This window comes from Brachyhypopomus gauderio, chromosome 6 (assembly GCF_052324685.1).
Source record: "Brachyhypopomus gauderio isolate BG-103 chromosome 6, BGAUD_0.2, whole genome shotgun sequence".
Lineage (NCBI taxonomy): Eukaryota > Metazoa > Chordata > Actinopteri > Gymnotiformes > Hypopomidae > Brachyhypopomus > Brachyhypopomus gauderio.
In genome coordinates this window covers 1,469,639-1,484,664 of record NC_135216.1, presented here as the reverse complement: position 1 = coordinate 1,484,664, position 15,026 = coordinate 1,469,639, and the positions used below count along the sequence as shown (strand labels likewise).

General features: G+C 38.4%; 2 protein-coding genes across 6 annotated transcripts; one reads left to right on the top strand and one right to left on the bottom strand.

The window, feature by feature from the left end:
- Positions 1 to 5,420: 5,420 nt before the first annotated feature.
- tmem238a (transmembrane protein 238a) lies at positions 5,421 to 8,588 on the bottom strand. Its single transcript, XM_077008056.1, has 3 exons — positions 8,463 to 8,588; positions 7,863 to 8,233; positions 5,421 to 6,748 (listed from the first exon to the last, which is right to left on the bottom strand). The coding sequence occupies exons 1-2, from the start codon at positions 8,489 to 8,491 to the stop codon at positions 7,897 to 7,899; spliced, it is 366 nt and encodes a 121-aa protein (XP_076864171.1). The 5' UTR covers positions 8,492 to 8,588; the 3' UTR covers positions 5,421 to 6,748; positions 7,863 to 7,896.
- Positions 8,589 to 9,235: 647 nt separating this feature from the next.
- Positions 9,236 to 13,807, top strand: ccdc106b (coiled-coil domain containing 106b). 5 transcript variants are annotated; one of them, XM_077008052.1, is made up of 7 exons: positions 9,237 to 9,417; positions 9,988 to 10,073; positions 10,342 to 10,392; positions 11,364 to 11,552; positions 11,693 to 11,845; positions 12,486 to 12,695; positions 12,879 to 13,805. In XM_077008052.1, the coding sequence occupies exons 2-7, from the start codon at positions 10,037 to 10,039 to the stop codon at positions 13,193 to 13,195; spliced, it is 957 nt and encodes a 318-aa protein (XP_076864167.1). In that variant the 5' UTR covers positions 9,237 to 9,417; positions 9,988 to 10,036; the 3' UTR covers positions 13,196 to 13,805. The 5 variants fall into 5 exon arrangements, with proteins under 5 accessions (XP_076864169.1, XP_076864167.1, XP_076864166.1 ...); XM_077008051.1 differs by having other exon boundaries at positions 9,237 to 9,433; positions 10,342 to 10,440; positions 12,879 to 13,802; XM_077008050.1 differs by having other exon boundaries at positions 9,238 to 9,417; positions 10,342 to 10,440; positions 12,879 to 13,800.
- The last annotated feature ends 1,219 nt before the right edge of the window (positions 13,808 to 15,026 follow it).

Below are 15,026 nucleotides of genomic sequence, written 5' to 3'. Positions count from 1 at the left end.
GAAATGACAAAAAAGTGAGTTCTGGTTTAATTAAAAATTTCTAATCTAGCTAACTGCAATATCCTAGCTAATTAACTATATTCTGTTTTAGTTGCTAGTCACAGTAGTCTAAAGTTAAGTTTCCAAACCTTTTCCAACTTCCAACTTGTACATTGTGCAAGACATTTTGGTAATGCATTAGTATCTAGACTTCAATGATACTTTAATAGCAACCAACAAAAAATGTAACTTGAATTTGTGTAAATGTATGCTGTCATTTTAAAAGGTCCCTCTGGCTTTTATGTGTTCAGGAAAATGAAGGAATCAGGAAGCAGATGACCTGTGGTCATATGAGACTATCAGAGTAGATTATCTGTAGTCATATGCACAACACATGTACATGACTGCCCATATTAACATTCTGGAATAAAACAGGACACAAGCAGAACAAGACAACATATCACCTATAATTAAAAAGCACAATTGATCACTAAGATGATCACAATGCTAATGCTCAGGAGAGAAACATTCTGAACAAGACAACATATCACCTATAATTAAAAAGCACAATTGATCACTAAGATGATCACAATACTAATGCTCAGGAGAGAAACATTCTGAACAAGACAACATATCACCTATAATTAAAAAGCACAATTGATCACTAAGATGATCACAATACTAATGCTCAGGAGAGAAACATTCTGCTTCCAGTGGCAAAGCTATAAAAGGTCATAAGTGCAGGAAGTACTCTGTCAGACAGGGAGCAATGTCCAGCTCACCACATTTTGCTAACAAAGGCACCACAAAGATAAAGCCAAGTGCATTGCTACAGAGCAAGTCATTAACTTTGAGTCCTGGTTCCTCTCAAGGTTTCTTCCTCATGCTGTGGAGAATTTTTCCTTGCCACTGTTGTGTTTGGCTGTTGTGCTTGGCAGCACTGGCGGGCTGACAACAGCTGTTGTAAAACAAATAAATTTGATTTTGATTGTTAGGTAGAGTAAGTTCAGTCAATGTACATGTCAAATGCAATCTCAAAAGTGTAACAATGCATTTAACTCAAATAGGGGAGTGATTATACGTGGTGGAAAATGAAAATTTGAATTTTACAAGACAATGCTAAAACTTTAATAAAGTTTGATATAGTTTGATTGAGACAATCTGCTGCAGCTCAAATCAGAATGGGGAAGAAAGGTGATTTAAGTGACTTTGAATGTGGCATGGTTGTTGGTGCAAGATGGGCTGGTCTGAGTATTTTCACGCACAACCATCTCTTGGATTTACATAGAATGGTCCAAAAGAAAATATCCAGTGAACGGCAGTTCTGTGGGGGCAAATGCCTTGTTGATGCCAGAGGTCAGAGGAGAATGACCAAACTGATTAAAACTGATTGTATGGAAACAGTAAATCAAATAACCAGTTGGTACAACCAAGGCATGCAAAAGAGCATCTCTGAATGCACAACACGTTGAACTATGAAGCAGATGGGCTACAGCAGCAGAAGACCACACCAGGTGACACTCCTGCCAGCTAAGAATAGGAAAATGAGGACAAGATTGGAAAACCTTGCCTGGTCTCATTAGTCTTGATTTCTGCTGTGACTGGTAGGGTCAGAATTTCCCATCAACAACATGAAAGCATGGATCCATCCTGCCTTGTATCAATGTTTCAGGCTAGTTGTGTTGTTGCAATGATGTGGGATATATTTTCCTGGCACACTTTGGGCCCATTAGTACCAATTGAGCATCGTGTCAACGCCACAGCCTACCTAAGTATTGTTGCTGACCATGTTCATACCTTTATGACCACAGTGTGCCCATATTCTGATCGCTACTTTCAGCAGGATAATGCATCATGTCAAAGTGCGAATCATCTCAGACGTTTCCTGACTAATTCCTCCAAAACACCCCAAAGTGGCTCAATAATATTTAGATCTGGTGAATGTGCAGGCCATGGGAGATGTTCAACTTCACTTTCATGTTCATCAAACCAATCTTTCACCAGTCTTGCTGTGTGTATTGGTGCATTGTCATCCTGATACACGGCACCGCCTTCAGGATACAATGTTTGAACCATTGGATGCACATGGTCCTCCAGAATAGTTCAGTAGTCCTTGGCAGTGACGCGCCCATCTAGCACAAGTATTGGGCCAAGGAAATGTCATGATATGGCAGCCCAAACCATCACTGATCCACCCACATGCTTCACTCTGGTCAACAGTCTGGGTGGTACGCTTCTTTAGGGCTTCTCCACACTGTAACTCCCGGATGTGGGAAAACAGTAAAGGTGGACTCATCAGAGAACAATACATGTTTCATACTGTCTACAGCCCCAAGATTTGCACTCCTTGCACCACTGAAACCAACGATTAGCATTGGCACGAGTGATCAAAGGTTTGGCTATAGCAGCCCGGCCACATATATTGACCCTGTGGAGCTCCAGACGGACAGTTTTGGTGGAAACAGGAGAATTGAGGTGCACATTTAATTCTGCCGTGATTTTGCCGTGGTTTTATGTTTTTTGGATACAATCCAGGTTAGCACCTGAACATCCCTTTCAGACAGCTTCCTCTTGCGTCCAGTTAATCCTGTTGGATGTGGTTTGGCCTTCTTAGTGGTATGCTGACATTACCCTGGACACTGTGGCTCTTGATACATCACAAACACTTGCTATCTTGGTCACAGATGCACCAGCAAGACATGCACCAACAATTTGTCCTCTTTTGAACTCTGGTATGTCACCCATAATGTTGTGTGTATTGCAATATTTTGAGCAACACTGCTCTTACCCTGCTAATTGAACCATCACACACTGCTCTTACTGTTGCAATGTGCAATTAATGAAGATTGGCCACCAGACTGGTCCAATTTAGCCATGAAAGCTCCCACACTAAAATGACAGGTATATACAATTGTGTATCATCTGCGTAGTAATGGAAGCTAACACCATGCCTACGAATGATTGTGCCCAGCGGAAGCATTTACAATGAGAATAATATGAGGCCCAATACAGATCCTTGTGGGACACCATATTTTACCTTTGTACGTTCTGAACATTCGTTATTTACAAGTACAAATTGGTAATGATCTGTCAGGTAGGATCTGAACCAGGAGAGTGTTTGACCTCTTATGCTAATGAGTGTCTCCAGCCTATTTAGAAGAATATTATGATCAATGGTGTCAAAAGCAGCACAAAGGTCTAACAGTATAAGAAAAGAAATGTGTCCTTTATCAGAGGATATTAAGAGATCATTTACTGCTTTAGTTAGTGCAGTTTCAGTGCTGTGGTGGGGTCTAAATCCAGACTGAAATAACTCTAGGACATGTTCTGTCGAGAGAGTTGCGAAGAAACTACTTTCTCTAGAATTTTGGATATGAACAACAGATTAGAGATTGGCCTATAGTTGGACAGTTCCTGGGGATTAAGACCAGGTTTTTTAATTAGCGGCTTGATGACTGCAAGTTTAAATGATTTGGGAATGTAGGCTTAGAGAATAGTTAATTATAGTACGCAAAAGTTATATATTGCTGTGGAGTAATTCCTTCAGTAGATGGGTTGGTATGTCATCTAGTATGCATGTGGAGGGTATCGTGGAAATTTCCTGAAAATAGATGGACTCAGACGTGGTTAAATGAGAGTTTTATTACAAAAGTAAAAAAGCATGAGTCTCATCTCCTTTATTCCTTTATCACATGTTTACAGTAAATGTGGGCACACTGAGAACCTGAGGGGGGAGAATCCACAGTAGACAGTTTTCATCTCACATGTGCATTCCTACTAATATGGATCTTTCCTGTTTTTAGCTGAAAAAACTGACGTATCAAGGGTACACAAGCTTTCTGTCTCTGCACATTCCTCTAACGCCGGTTGCACACAAACAAGGACATGATTACAAATGAATCACTGAACCGAATCACTGATCAACCTTATTCACAGTTTTTTCTGCTAATCAGAAGGACATGTACTAAATCATGTTCTTATGTGATCTTAAATGACATTAGCAAATTTCCCTGGCAAGAGCGTGGCAGATTTTACCAATGAAATAAGCTCCAAACGACCAATTGGGGAAAAGAACTCCAAAAGAGCATCAGAGCTGTCAGGGTGCATCTGCAGGTTTACAGGCTCTGAGATAGTATGACTAATTTTTTCTCTAATTTTATCAACCTTATCATTAAATAATTTCATAAAATTGTTACTGCTGCACTCTAGTGGCATTAGTGATTTGATTTGTTCATGACTCCTAATTAGGCTAGAAACAGTTTTAAATAGGAGTCTTGGACATACCCGTGTCCCGTTTTGGCCGGGAAAGTCCCGTATTTTTATTTTCCTGTATTTTCAGTTTTCAATATATATTTTTTAAAGCATTCATATATATATATATAACCAACAAAGCTGTACACTGGGGCATTCCATTATCCCAATCCTCTTACGCTATTGGAGTGCTTAATTCTTCTTCACATCACAATATTTTGTGTATTTTTTAGCATACAAAAAAGAAACTGAGATGTTTGCCCTCCAGTGCCTGTAGTTTATGTTGCTACAGAGACATGGGTCCTCATCTTCCTTTTGAAAATTGATCCATTAGTGAACGCTTTGCTCAGAGATATAAACTTCCACTTCTACATACAGACTTCACTATAACCTCCTTTTTACACACTCACATATTGCAAGTTCAGACATTCTTCATGGTATAAATATACTCAACCAAGACCTTCTGCTCCTCCAGAGGGCTGCAGTGACCAAGGTTTGCAGTGAAAGACAAAGTGGAACCAAACCACACCAGTAATCAAGCCAAAGTGCTGAGCTTGGTGGTTCTAATGACATATATCCATTCAATTGTGTTTTGTACTCTGAGTGTACCGATTAAAGGCAGACACATCTGGACTGTGCCAACCTGTCTTCTTACAGTTCAGCAGGAGATGTTATTAAGACAAATAATCCACTTATACAGGTTAATCATTTACTGCTAAGTGTTATAATGTTAAAATTACTTCTGATGATCATATCCCAGATTTAGGGATATCTACTAATGTGCCTAGTAGCGATAAATCTCCTTCATTCATGAAAAATGTGCATAACACTTTAATGAACTCCATGGTGTATATATTTGCTGATAGTTTTTAAAAAAGCATTATGCTAAGTTTATGCAGATTTTGTTATAGTAGCAAATACATATTGAAAGATCAGATGAGAGGAATTCACAGGTAGCCACGTGCAAAGCATCAACAAACCAAATCACAGAAAATCATAGAAAAGATTCAAGGGAACACAACAGACATTACTCATTACTCACCTTTGGGGACTGATCAACTTTTGGATTCAGGCTCAACAATCCCCAATGTTCAACATGCAAAACCATATGAAATAAACCTCAATATCTCCGTGTGGTAGAGTGGTCATGTGGTTAAGGCCATTTGTGTGGAAGTAGGACAAAGTGAAGATTCCAACAAGAGTTCATTTTATTATTCCTCATACTTCACATCAAACTTTTCTACCAAACAAGGCTCAACACTTTTGAATCTCGAATACAGTGAGTGTGTCTAATAACAATAAATTCACACTAAATCCAGCACGTTATCATAATTCATTAACAGATTTATTCTCCAAGTACATTACATCAACCAGAAGTAATACGTTCTGTTACCAACTATCTACTTGCTCCCCTGCCGATCTGCCCTTATATATCCACAGTTCCCGTGGTGAACCTATGGGTACGAGCCATGCAGATATCTCAGATGGGTATCTGCCCTTATATATCCACAGTTCCCGTGGTGAACCTATGGGTACGAGCCATGCAGATATCTCAGATGGCTATACAATTCAATAGAACAATCACACATCTCGTTTGAAAAAATAAATATTCACATGTCCAGGTACCTGTTAAGTAAGTGTTTACTCTTATTGCAATTGCATACTCTTCATAACTATACATCTCCAATACATGCTCATTATCTGACTCCCCTCCCCCCCCCCTTCTCCATCCTGAACTCTCACATACACTGCTTGCTTGCTCAGTGTCCATGCTCCCATGACTCCAGTACACACATCACCATGTCTGTCCACTTCTATAGTCAGTGCTCAGCATCTCACACTCTTCAAATGATCCCAATTATCTTAACAAAGGTTTATTTCTGGGTACATGAGAATTGTTTAGTGTGTTGCCTAGCACACACTTTCAGTAAAGACAACATTTAATATATACATTGGATACATGTGTTTTAAAAAGTAAATCAGCAAATGATTAGACAAACAGATTGTAGCTGATTGTGCATGTGGTCATGAACCATGTCAGCTATGCTCCACTTTCACCTCTGCTTAGTCTCCAACCACAGGTCTGACAACTCTCAGTACACCACTGATATTACAGTGGCACATTGACCTAGACCTCAATATAAAATTAATATAATTAAGTCATTTTTTTGTTATACAGAAATGTTTAATTAGAAATGTAAACAATTGACAATGAATGTTTATTATTGGAAATCTCTGATCTGAAATGCATAATAAGTCTTAGGCAGGCTTCACATCAAAAGTTAAAAACTGTTTTATTATAACAGGCCATTCTACACTGCCAATGAAATATAACTACATTATGAAATATGAATGAAAATAACTTGCTTGTCAGTAGGCCTACGTCAATACTGTTTTACAATTATAAAGATAATACCTAAAGAATTTATGTTCTTTTATGTGTAACAATCCAGTGACTGTATAGGAGCTGGATGGTGGATGTGGCGGGGTTACAGCTTTTCGATTTCATGGATGAATTCTGTAAATTAGAAAAATAATCTGATCCCAAAATAGCCATCAACCATTCAAACAAACTGACATTTATAGTTGTTGTAATTTACAATTTCCTGTTGCACGTGTAGGTAGGTCATTCTACAAAAACGTCCACTTTTGACAGGTGGAAATTTTTCCTAAATAAATTTCTTTTTCTAGGATTTAAAATTATACAATATTATTATTACTGTACTAATTGTCTATAAGAACATACATAAGATACACCTAAATGGCCTTTTGCCTTTTTTGTACATTTATTTGAAGATTTCATGTACCGTTACCCATCAGGATTGTTACACCAGTGACAACTGTCATAACAAACCTATTTTACAAAATAGCTGACACAGGGAATCAAACCACATGTTCACAGTCATGAACTACTCACTGAATTAAGTGTAAATTAATCCATTTTTATTATTCTATGTTCGTTTTCCAAATATTAAAGTAAGTCATACCAGTGACTTGCACTGAAGCTTCGAAGAAAATCTTAGGGTAGATAATAAAATTTATAAAAAAATGAAAAATGACATTGAACTTACAATGTGTGTTTTCAATAATCTTCAGAGAGGAAACAAAATGACTTCCTGTGATGTCATCAGCATGGCTTTGTATATTAAAATAATTAATAAATTTTAAAAAGTCTTTTGTCATAAGGTAACACCAGTGACATGAATATAGGGGACATACACATTTATTATGTACTTTATTATATTTATTGCAATATTATATTTTTAAATATTTTGTGTGACATATTGGACCTTTATGGACACACAACTGCAGTTGAGTTAATAAAGTATATGTTTTCCATTCAAAAATAAAAGCCCTTAGTTTCCCAGCATGACAGTGAGGACAGGCATTTTTGGGCATACTTGGAAAAACACTAAAATGGTTGAAAAGAAAAACTAACTCATGAGTGGTTCAAAAAGATATAATTGTTCAAATATCATGTTGTTTTGTCTTAAAATGTAAATAAATCCCTAAATTTGAGGAGTTTTTACTTGCAACTGCCCTGTTAAGTCTAGGGACAGAAAAGTGGACATTTCTGTAGAATGACCCAGGTCTCAAAATGGGACAATGAAGTGACTAAAATGTATCCTTACCGAGGCAGTTCTGTTCAGATTTCGATGACCTGCTTCAGGGACCCCTGTGGCTGCGGTGTGTACGTATTTTCCGGCTGAGAGTGCGTGCAATTCGGTCCACTGCGTTACCGATATGACCCATCTCCTTGCTCGACGACAGACCCTCGATGTTGCCACTGTACCACATAACCCAACCTCCGAGCGACACCAACACCATCACAGCACCGGAGTACACCAGGAGGTCCCCGAAGTCTCGTCCCTTCACCTCCAGCGGAACGAAGACTCCCACCAGCAAAGCCACGACGCCCAGCAGGTCGAACACCACGGCGAAGGCCAGCGCGACCTTGCAGTGAGACAGGCCGCCACAGGAGGTCATGCTTACTTCGTAGGAGCTGGAGGAAGCAATAACACGTTGAACAACATTATATAAAGCTCAAGTTTGTGACTTCGGAAATAAAAACAGGGACCACAACAGGAACTGTACATTTTAGTTATTTTGTCTATATTCTTTACGTCTTAAAGTTAGCCTACATAAAAACTCGCAAGCCTGGCTATAACCTTTTAACCTATGATTTAGATTAATGCATTTGATACTTTATCCCGATTTTAAAAACCGCTCACCTTATCTTAAAAATCTTAAAAACAAACATAATGCCAATTTTAAACAAGTTTAGTCTCGTAGACAGTGTATTTTGAAACTAGTAGAATTAGTAGGACATTTGTGCACTCTACGAAAACAAGGAGCTGTATCCGTTTAGGTACGTCCAACTGCCGGTAGACTAAGTTGATGGACATGGCTTGCATTCTCATTCCTCTACGTTTAATTAAACCACCTTCACGACTAGCCTACACCAAGTTTGCCAATTGCTGCGGTTCGGTTAACAATACTTACCCCTCCGAAACTGTATTCAAAAATATAACATAGTCCTTTTCAACCCAGGATTGTTTTAAGACCCGTTAGGCCTGTGTTAACTTCACCTTAGCTACTTCCTGCCACACCTCTGATATTTGATACCACCTGAACCACAACTGAAGCGATGAAATAAAACTCAAACACCGGTACGAACGAATGAATAAATGGGTTACACGAACTGCCTTTAGGAATAACCTGTAGTCATTACCATCAGCAAACCTTAAAGGACGAGTTTAGGTTCAAGCGTAGTTTGATCGCAACAAAGACTTAATCGCATGTACTGCTGGAAATAAACGTAATTTTCTTTAGGACGAATATCTCTCTCCTATATGCAAATATCAAGGGTTTTTTTTGTTCAAAAAAGAGGCCCAATAACATTATCCAAGCTTTATATACATTGAACTTTATTTCATAATCTGCCCAAATGTGTGGTAGGCGTATTCCAACACCAGAAGTATGGGGGCTGGCTCCTCTAACTCCACCTGACACGCTAGAAAACACATTTTAAAATACTACTTTAGGCAGAGCGGAAAAGAGGACGGTCCTTCTGACTCGCGAGGGCCGTAAATATCGCACTAATTACCAGAAAACAAGGGTTCACCTAGACTAAACTCTGTAGATAATCTCACCTAAACTAAACTTCTGCTTTGTAGTTAATCTCAGGTACGACCAAGCACAGGTAGCCAGCAGCAACACACTTCCCTCGGGTTCATGCAGACTATGTGTGGCACAGTCGTTTGTGGTTAGTTTAGCAAACGAGAAATTATATAGATTTCTGGCAAAGTTATTGAAAACTTCTACAAAAATCAAATTCTGATAACAATCGGAGAAGTTTTGGTATGATAAACGAGGACGTGCACTCGTTTTCATATAAATATAAATGACTAACTTGGAAACATTCTGTGCTATGATTAGATGAATCAGGAGAGCAACGGCTACATTAACTCCAATATGTAGATTAGCCGGATAGCTGTTTATCTTACAAAAGTTTTGTTTTTCTGTCTGAACCATATAACAGTTTGAAACTGCTTATATCTAGCAGCTGAATTTGACACTGATGGCTGTCCTAGTTTATGGACAACGTCACCTCACTAGCTGCTAATAGATAAGATTCGCAGTTAACTGGAGTTAACTATTAGTGTTAGAGTTTGGGACAGCTGACAGACTTCACGTGAACATAATTGCATCGTCACGCAATCAGAGTAACGTTTGAGGATGTGTGTGTGTTTGTAGCTTGCCAACGTGGATGTGAATTACGATAGGATTCATGCACGACTGAAACATGACCGATATACAGAGAAGCACAAGGAACTCTGCAGGTAACTTCGTTTGTTGATCTGTCACTGGAAGTAATATATAGATTATATACCCCACAATTTATTTGTTGTGCCCTCCGAGTTTCAATTTAACTTTAAATGTCTGTAAGCCTGTACACACATTTTTGTGCTTGTAACCTATTACACATGTACTTAACTTGTACTGCATATGCTATCCGTTTCTTTTGCACATGTGATATAACTAGTAATAATGCTAGTTTTTATTTTATCCTGGCATTTTAGCTTTCTTCTATTTTACCTCTCTTGACAGATTTAAAAAATGAAGACGGATATGAAATTTCAATTCCATTCGAAGACAATAGTACGGGCCAGTCTAGTTTCTACAACCAGAATGACCATGTCTTTGTTGGTAAATTTATTAATTTAGTTTTAGAACACCATAACCATAAATTAAATTGGGTTCCCATATGAAAATGATCTAGAAGTTAAATTTCAGATGTTCATTTAAAGTGTAATAATCAAAACTGTGCTGATTTTTATTTCAGACCTTAGGGAACATATATTGTAAAATGTTTATTATACTAAATGATAGTGTAACACTAAACATTTAGCAAGTTATATCAAAACAATAACAAAAACTGAAATGCTTATTAAAACTAATGTTGGTTTATCATTTCAAGATAGAAAATGTCTGGATGCGGTCCTGATATTCATATAAGCACCATTGCTTGACAGACCACTGTTATATACTGTCAGCTAAACTTAATTTAATGGCCCAAATTGGGGAAATGTGAATCATATAACCCAATTGGTATGAACCTTTGGCACCAGCTAAGTCTTGCTCAGAGTTGCAGATGCATTGACAGGTTTTTATATCTATCAGAATGAAAATTAAACAATAAGCTTAGCTTACAAAACAGTAAGCTACCCTAGATTCATTTTACATCACAAGTGGATAAATAATGTCAAACTGGTACTTTTTCCCATTTTATGCAAAATAGTAATGTAGTAATGCTATGTGCTACACATCACAGTTGTCATCTTTGGTTGCTCTTCAGATCATTTACTAAAATAGACAACTACTAATATAAAACAAACAAAACTCGCTTATTTAAAATGCCAGTGTTTGGGCTATCGTGTTTGAAATTATCTGTGGCTAACTGTTCCAGCCCTGTGTACCACCTGACTAATAATCAGGCATCTTTACAACAAGGGAACTTGTAGAAGTTGTTGTTCTATATTTACTGAAACGCCAAAAAGAAAAGGTTCAATACCCAAAATGTATGATACTGGAAATGGTGATGGTGCTGTGTTGTCATGCTCTTTTAACAGAGACAGCCTCAGGCCAGACTCCCTGCAATCCATACCTGCTGATCTCCAACCTTCGTGCCCAGCTGCAGATCTCTCTGGAGAAGAACTCGTGGCTGCAGAAACGCATTGAGGACCTGGAAGAGGAACGAGACTTCCTGCGCTGCCAGTTGGATCGCTTTATATTCACCACTAAGTCTCAGGAAAGATGTGGTGAGGGTAAAAACAATAAAGATGTCAGATGGGCAGTGTGTAAACCTGATGGCAGTGAGCTTCCTGGTGTCAGAAACATCAATTAACACCTGTTCTGGATAGAATTCACTTTCAAGGTGATATTTGTCGTGCCATTTTAGAGATTCAGCCTGAGGGTTCCCAGCAATCTACTCTCCAAAAGCCCCACCCCCTCAGGGCCCCCTCCCCCATGCCCATGATGACCCGTTCCGGCCAAATCCCTACACGCAGCCTAAACATAAAAAGAAGAAGACGGAGAAATAGCTGTGCCCAAGGTTAGCAACTCTGCTGCTGTTTTCTAGATTATGCAGGTTGGACCCCTTTATTGTTGGTTTTTAGTCAGTTTAGTTGTCATACACCCCTCTCATAATTTGCAACTTTATATAAAGCAAATTAATATACAGTATTCCTACACATCAAACAGCGAATGTACAATATGGTAAATGCACAACTTAAGATTGGCCATAGAGTTTAAGTTAAAACTTCAGATTGGTCTGTATTTTGTAAATATTTCCTTGTTCCGCAAGAAGCATACATGCGTAGGAATTACTTTGTCTGCAGGACTGTTGTTGAGAGCTGAGAGTGAATTTGAGTCGAGGTAAAATTCCTAAACTATTAAGTGTTTCTTTTTATGACCGAAGCATCAGTCCAAAGATCTAATTATCATTTCTTTATACCAACCACCTTTCTGCCATTTGCTATAGTGTTCTCTTAATAAATAAAAAAATATTAAAGGACATTATTGATTTCTCTTGCCACTGCAAGATGTAGTGTGCACACATGCTCGTCAGATTATGCTGTGGAGTGAAAAACTGGGACATGTGCAAAAGCAGATACATTCTCCATCAGTGAATCCATCTTTCATCTTTGCTGAAACTTGCATTGGCTCAATTTGGCTCAATTTGATCTCTTTAGATGAGGAAGAGGAGGAGGTGATAGAGGCAGAAGAGTATCTAGAAGATGGTTACCTTGAAGAGGAGCAGATTCTAACAGATGATGATGATGATGACTCGGACAACAAAAGCTCCAGAAGAAGTCGGGCAAGCAGCAGATCAAAGTGTGGGCAGATGAGGGTGAAGAGAACTCGGGTGTTCCGCATCGCTCGAGGCATGGAGAGACAAAGAGGTGAGAACAGTAAACACATTAGTTGTCAACACATGGATGATTTAGACCAGTATTTTAGAAATTAATCTTAATCAAGATAAACAAGCTTTGGTTGATGCTGGAAAATATAGCTTTTGCCCCCCTGTTACTTTGCTGTTATCTTATGACGATATATGAAAGGTAGTGATTTAACGCTGATTTCAGTGAAAGACCCTGCAGGAGTTCTGCTCCGCTACAAGAAGATTCTGGTCACTTACCAGAAGCTGAAGAGCATGTCCAGGGCCTTCCAGGTTCATGGGGTGGACCGGAACACGGTCGCGTCCACCACACCCATTGCTGAGCTGCTCCTAGTTGCCCCTGAGAAGGTAGCAGATGTCGGTGAATTTGATTCCTCCAAAGAGAAGCTTCTAGACTATGCACGACGCTGTTACAAGGCCCTGGATGAGCCTGCGCATGCCAAGGTGCAGGCTTTGAAGAAAAACAACCTCCTACTGCCTATCTCTTACAGATTCAGGAACTGATTCATGAATAACATCTCATGGATCTTGCCTCAGCAAGTAATGGGGGAGTAGCCAGAAACACCAGGGTTGCTTCTGAGATGGTTTAGTATCTAAACGAAGAACTTTGCTGGGTTCATTTTTCTACATCAGCTGTGTCTTATTATTTGGAGTGAAATACTATTAAAGGTCAAAGGTTTATGGTGTTATTATGGTTTATGGTGTTATTATGGTTTATGGTATTCCTCCTGAAATTGGTAATCATGTGATTGTGATTTATGGAACACGGGTAAAAGCTTGATTGTAAAGAAAAATAATGAGTGACACTCCTTTTGACAGGTTTTCATTTTTGTATGACTGAGTTCGTCAGTCCAATTAAGACAGCATGAGGTAGAAACAAGAATCACAAGATTGACAGAGAAAGTTTGTGAAGTGATGTAGGGTAGAAAATTGAGAGTCAAAAAAGTTTGTGAAGATAAGTCTGTCACTGTATTTAAGGGCTGTCTATATTTTTGTATATATTAATTATTTGAGGGAAAAAAGTTACTGCTAACTTCCTCACTCCTGGGACAAATGTAATTTTCCTGCATTAAACTTTAATTTTGTGAATCTAATTGCTCTGATTTATGTTTATTCAATATGAATTGAACAATGTTCCTTTCCTAAGTCTGACTACAAGAAGAGAAAGAAAAAAAGAAATTATTCAGTACAAATGTTTGCTGCAAGGTCATCCATTTAACAAATGTAGCTGGAAAGAAGGAACCACAGTTGGTCATGATTAGATCACTGTACATGTCTATAGATGACGCAAACTTTAGCTTTCTCAGATTGAAAATACATTTTTAGTAGCTGATCTTGAAGTAGTTTGATTGGCATGATATGGTAAAATGAAAGCCTATTGATTTATTTACTTTTTGTATCTCTTACTCTGGCATTAGTTAGTACCCTTACATTAGTGTTCAGTTACTCAGTTATGTTTGAATTCAGCCCAGCAGTGTAAAAAGCAGTAAGGACCATGGTTTCTGAGAGCCAAGACCAAATACAGTAGTATAGTTATGTAGTTGTATTCAGGGATTGTACCTACACACTGAATTACAGATCACTAAAATCTCAGTGGTTTCCATAATAGCTGCCTTAATATATTACTGAGGTCTTAATACACTGTGTAATAATGGGTCAGTAATCATGTTTTTTTTCTCACTTCTGAAAGTGTCTGAACCTGCAAAGCTGTCATGTGCTTTATTATAAATAAAAAAATACTGGTGTGATGAGTTGCTAACTGAAAACTGGAGGTGTGTGTGTGTGTGTGTGAAATGTTAATACAAAAATGAAATGTTCACCTGTTGCACATTGAACATAGTTTTTAACATGATTGAAAATAGTTTAGAAAGGTATACACATGCAACCTGTGATGTACACTGCACTGTCAGGACAAAAGCCAACCCAAGACATCTAAGGAACTGTAGATATCTGCCATTGTTGAACAAAGGGAACATAACAGCCTGTGTGGAGTGAAAATATTATTACAATAACTCTGTTATAATATATTTGTCAGCTGAGACAAAGCTATGGGACAAACAGCAAGCACTACATCTGATGACAACAGGCACTGCATGTCACAAGGTTAATGTCATCGCTATTATGAAACATGGTGACCGCTTCAAGGAATGGGTGTGCTTCTCAGCAGTGGGCACAAGGAGGGTGAGGAGCATCCTTAAAAGAACTTCTACACAAACTCACACTGGGGTGACCGTTCACCTTTGAGAGTGACTTGAAGCTTTGAGCCAAAACAAGACTGGAGTGACTTTAGGGAAAACCTCAATGTCATTGAGTGTTACAGGCTTAAGCCACATTG

Coding starts and splice junctions, on each gene's coding strand:
- tmem238a (XM_077008056.1), bottom strand. CDS start 8,491: ATGTTTGTTTTTAAGATTTTTAAGATAAG. Junction 8,234..8,462: donor TTTAAGATTTTTAAGATAAG/GTGAGCGGTTTT, acceptor TGCTTCCTCCAG/CTCCTACGAAGTAAGCATGA.
- ccdc106b (XM_077008051.1), top strand. CDS start 10,037: ATGACCGATATACAGAGAAGCACAAGGAACTCTGCAG. Junction 11,553..11,692: donor TAAGTCTCAGGAAAGATGTG/GTGAGGGTAAAA, acceptor GTGCCATTTTAG/AGATTCAGCCTGAGGGTTCC. Junction 11,846..12,485: donor GAGAAATAGCTGTGCCCAAG/GTTAGCAACTCT, acceptor TGATCTCTTTAG/ATGAGGAAGAGGAGGAGGTG.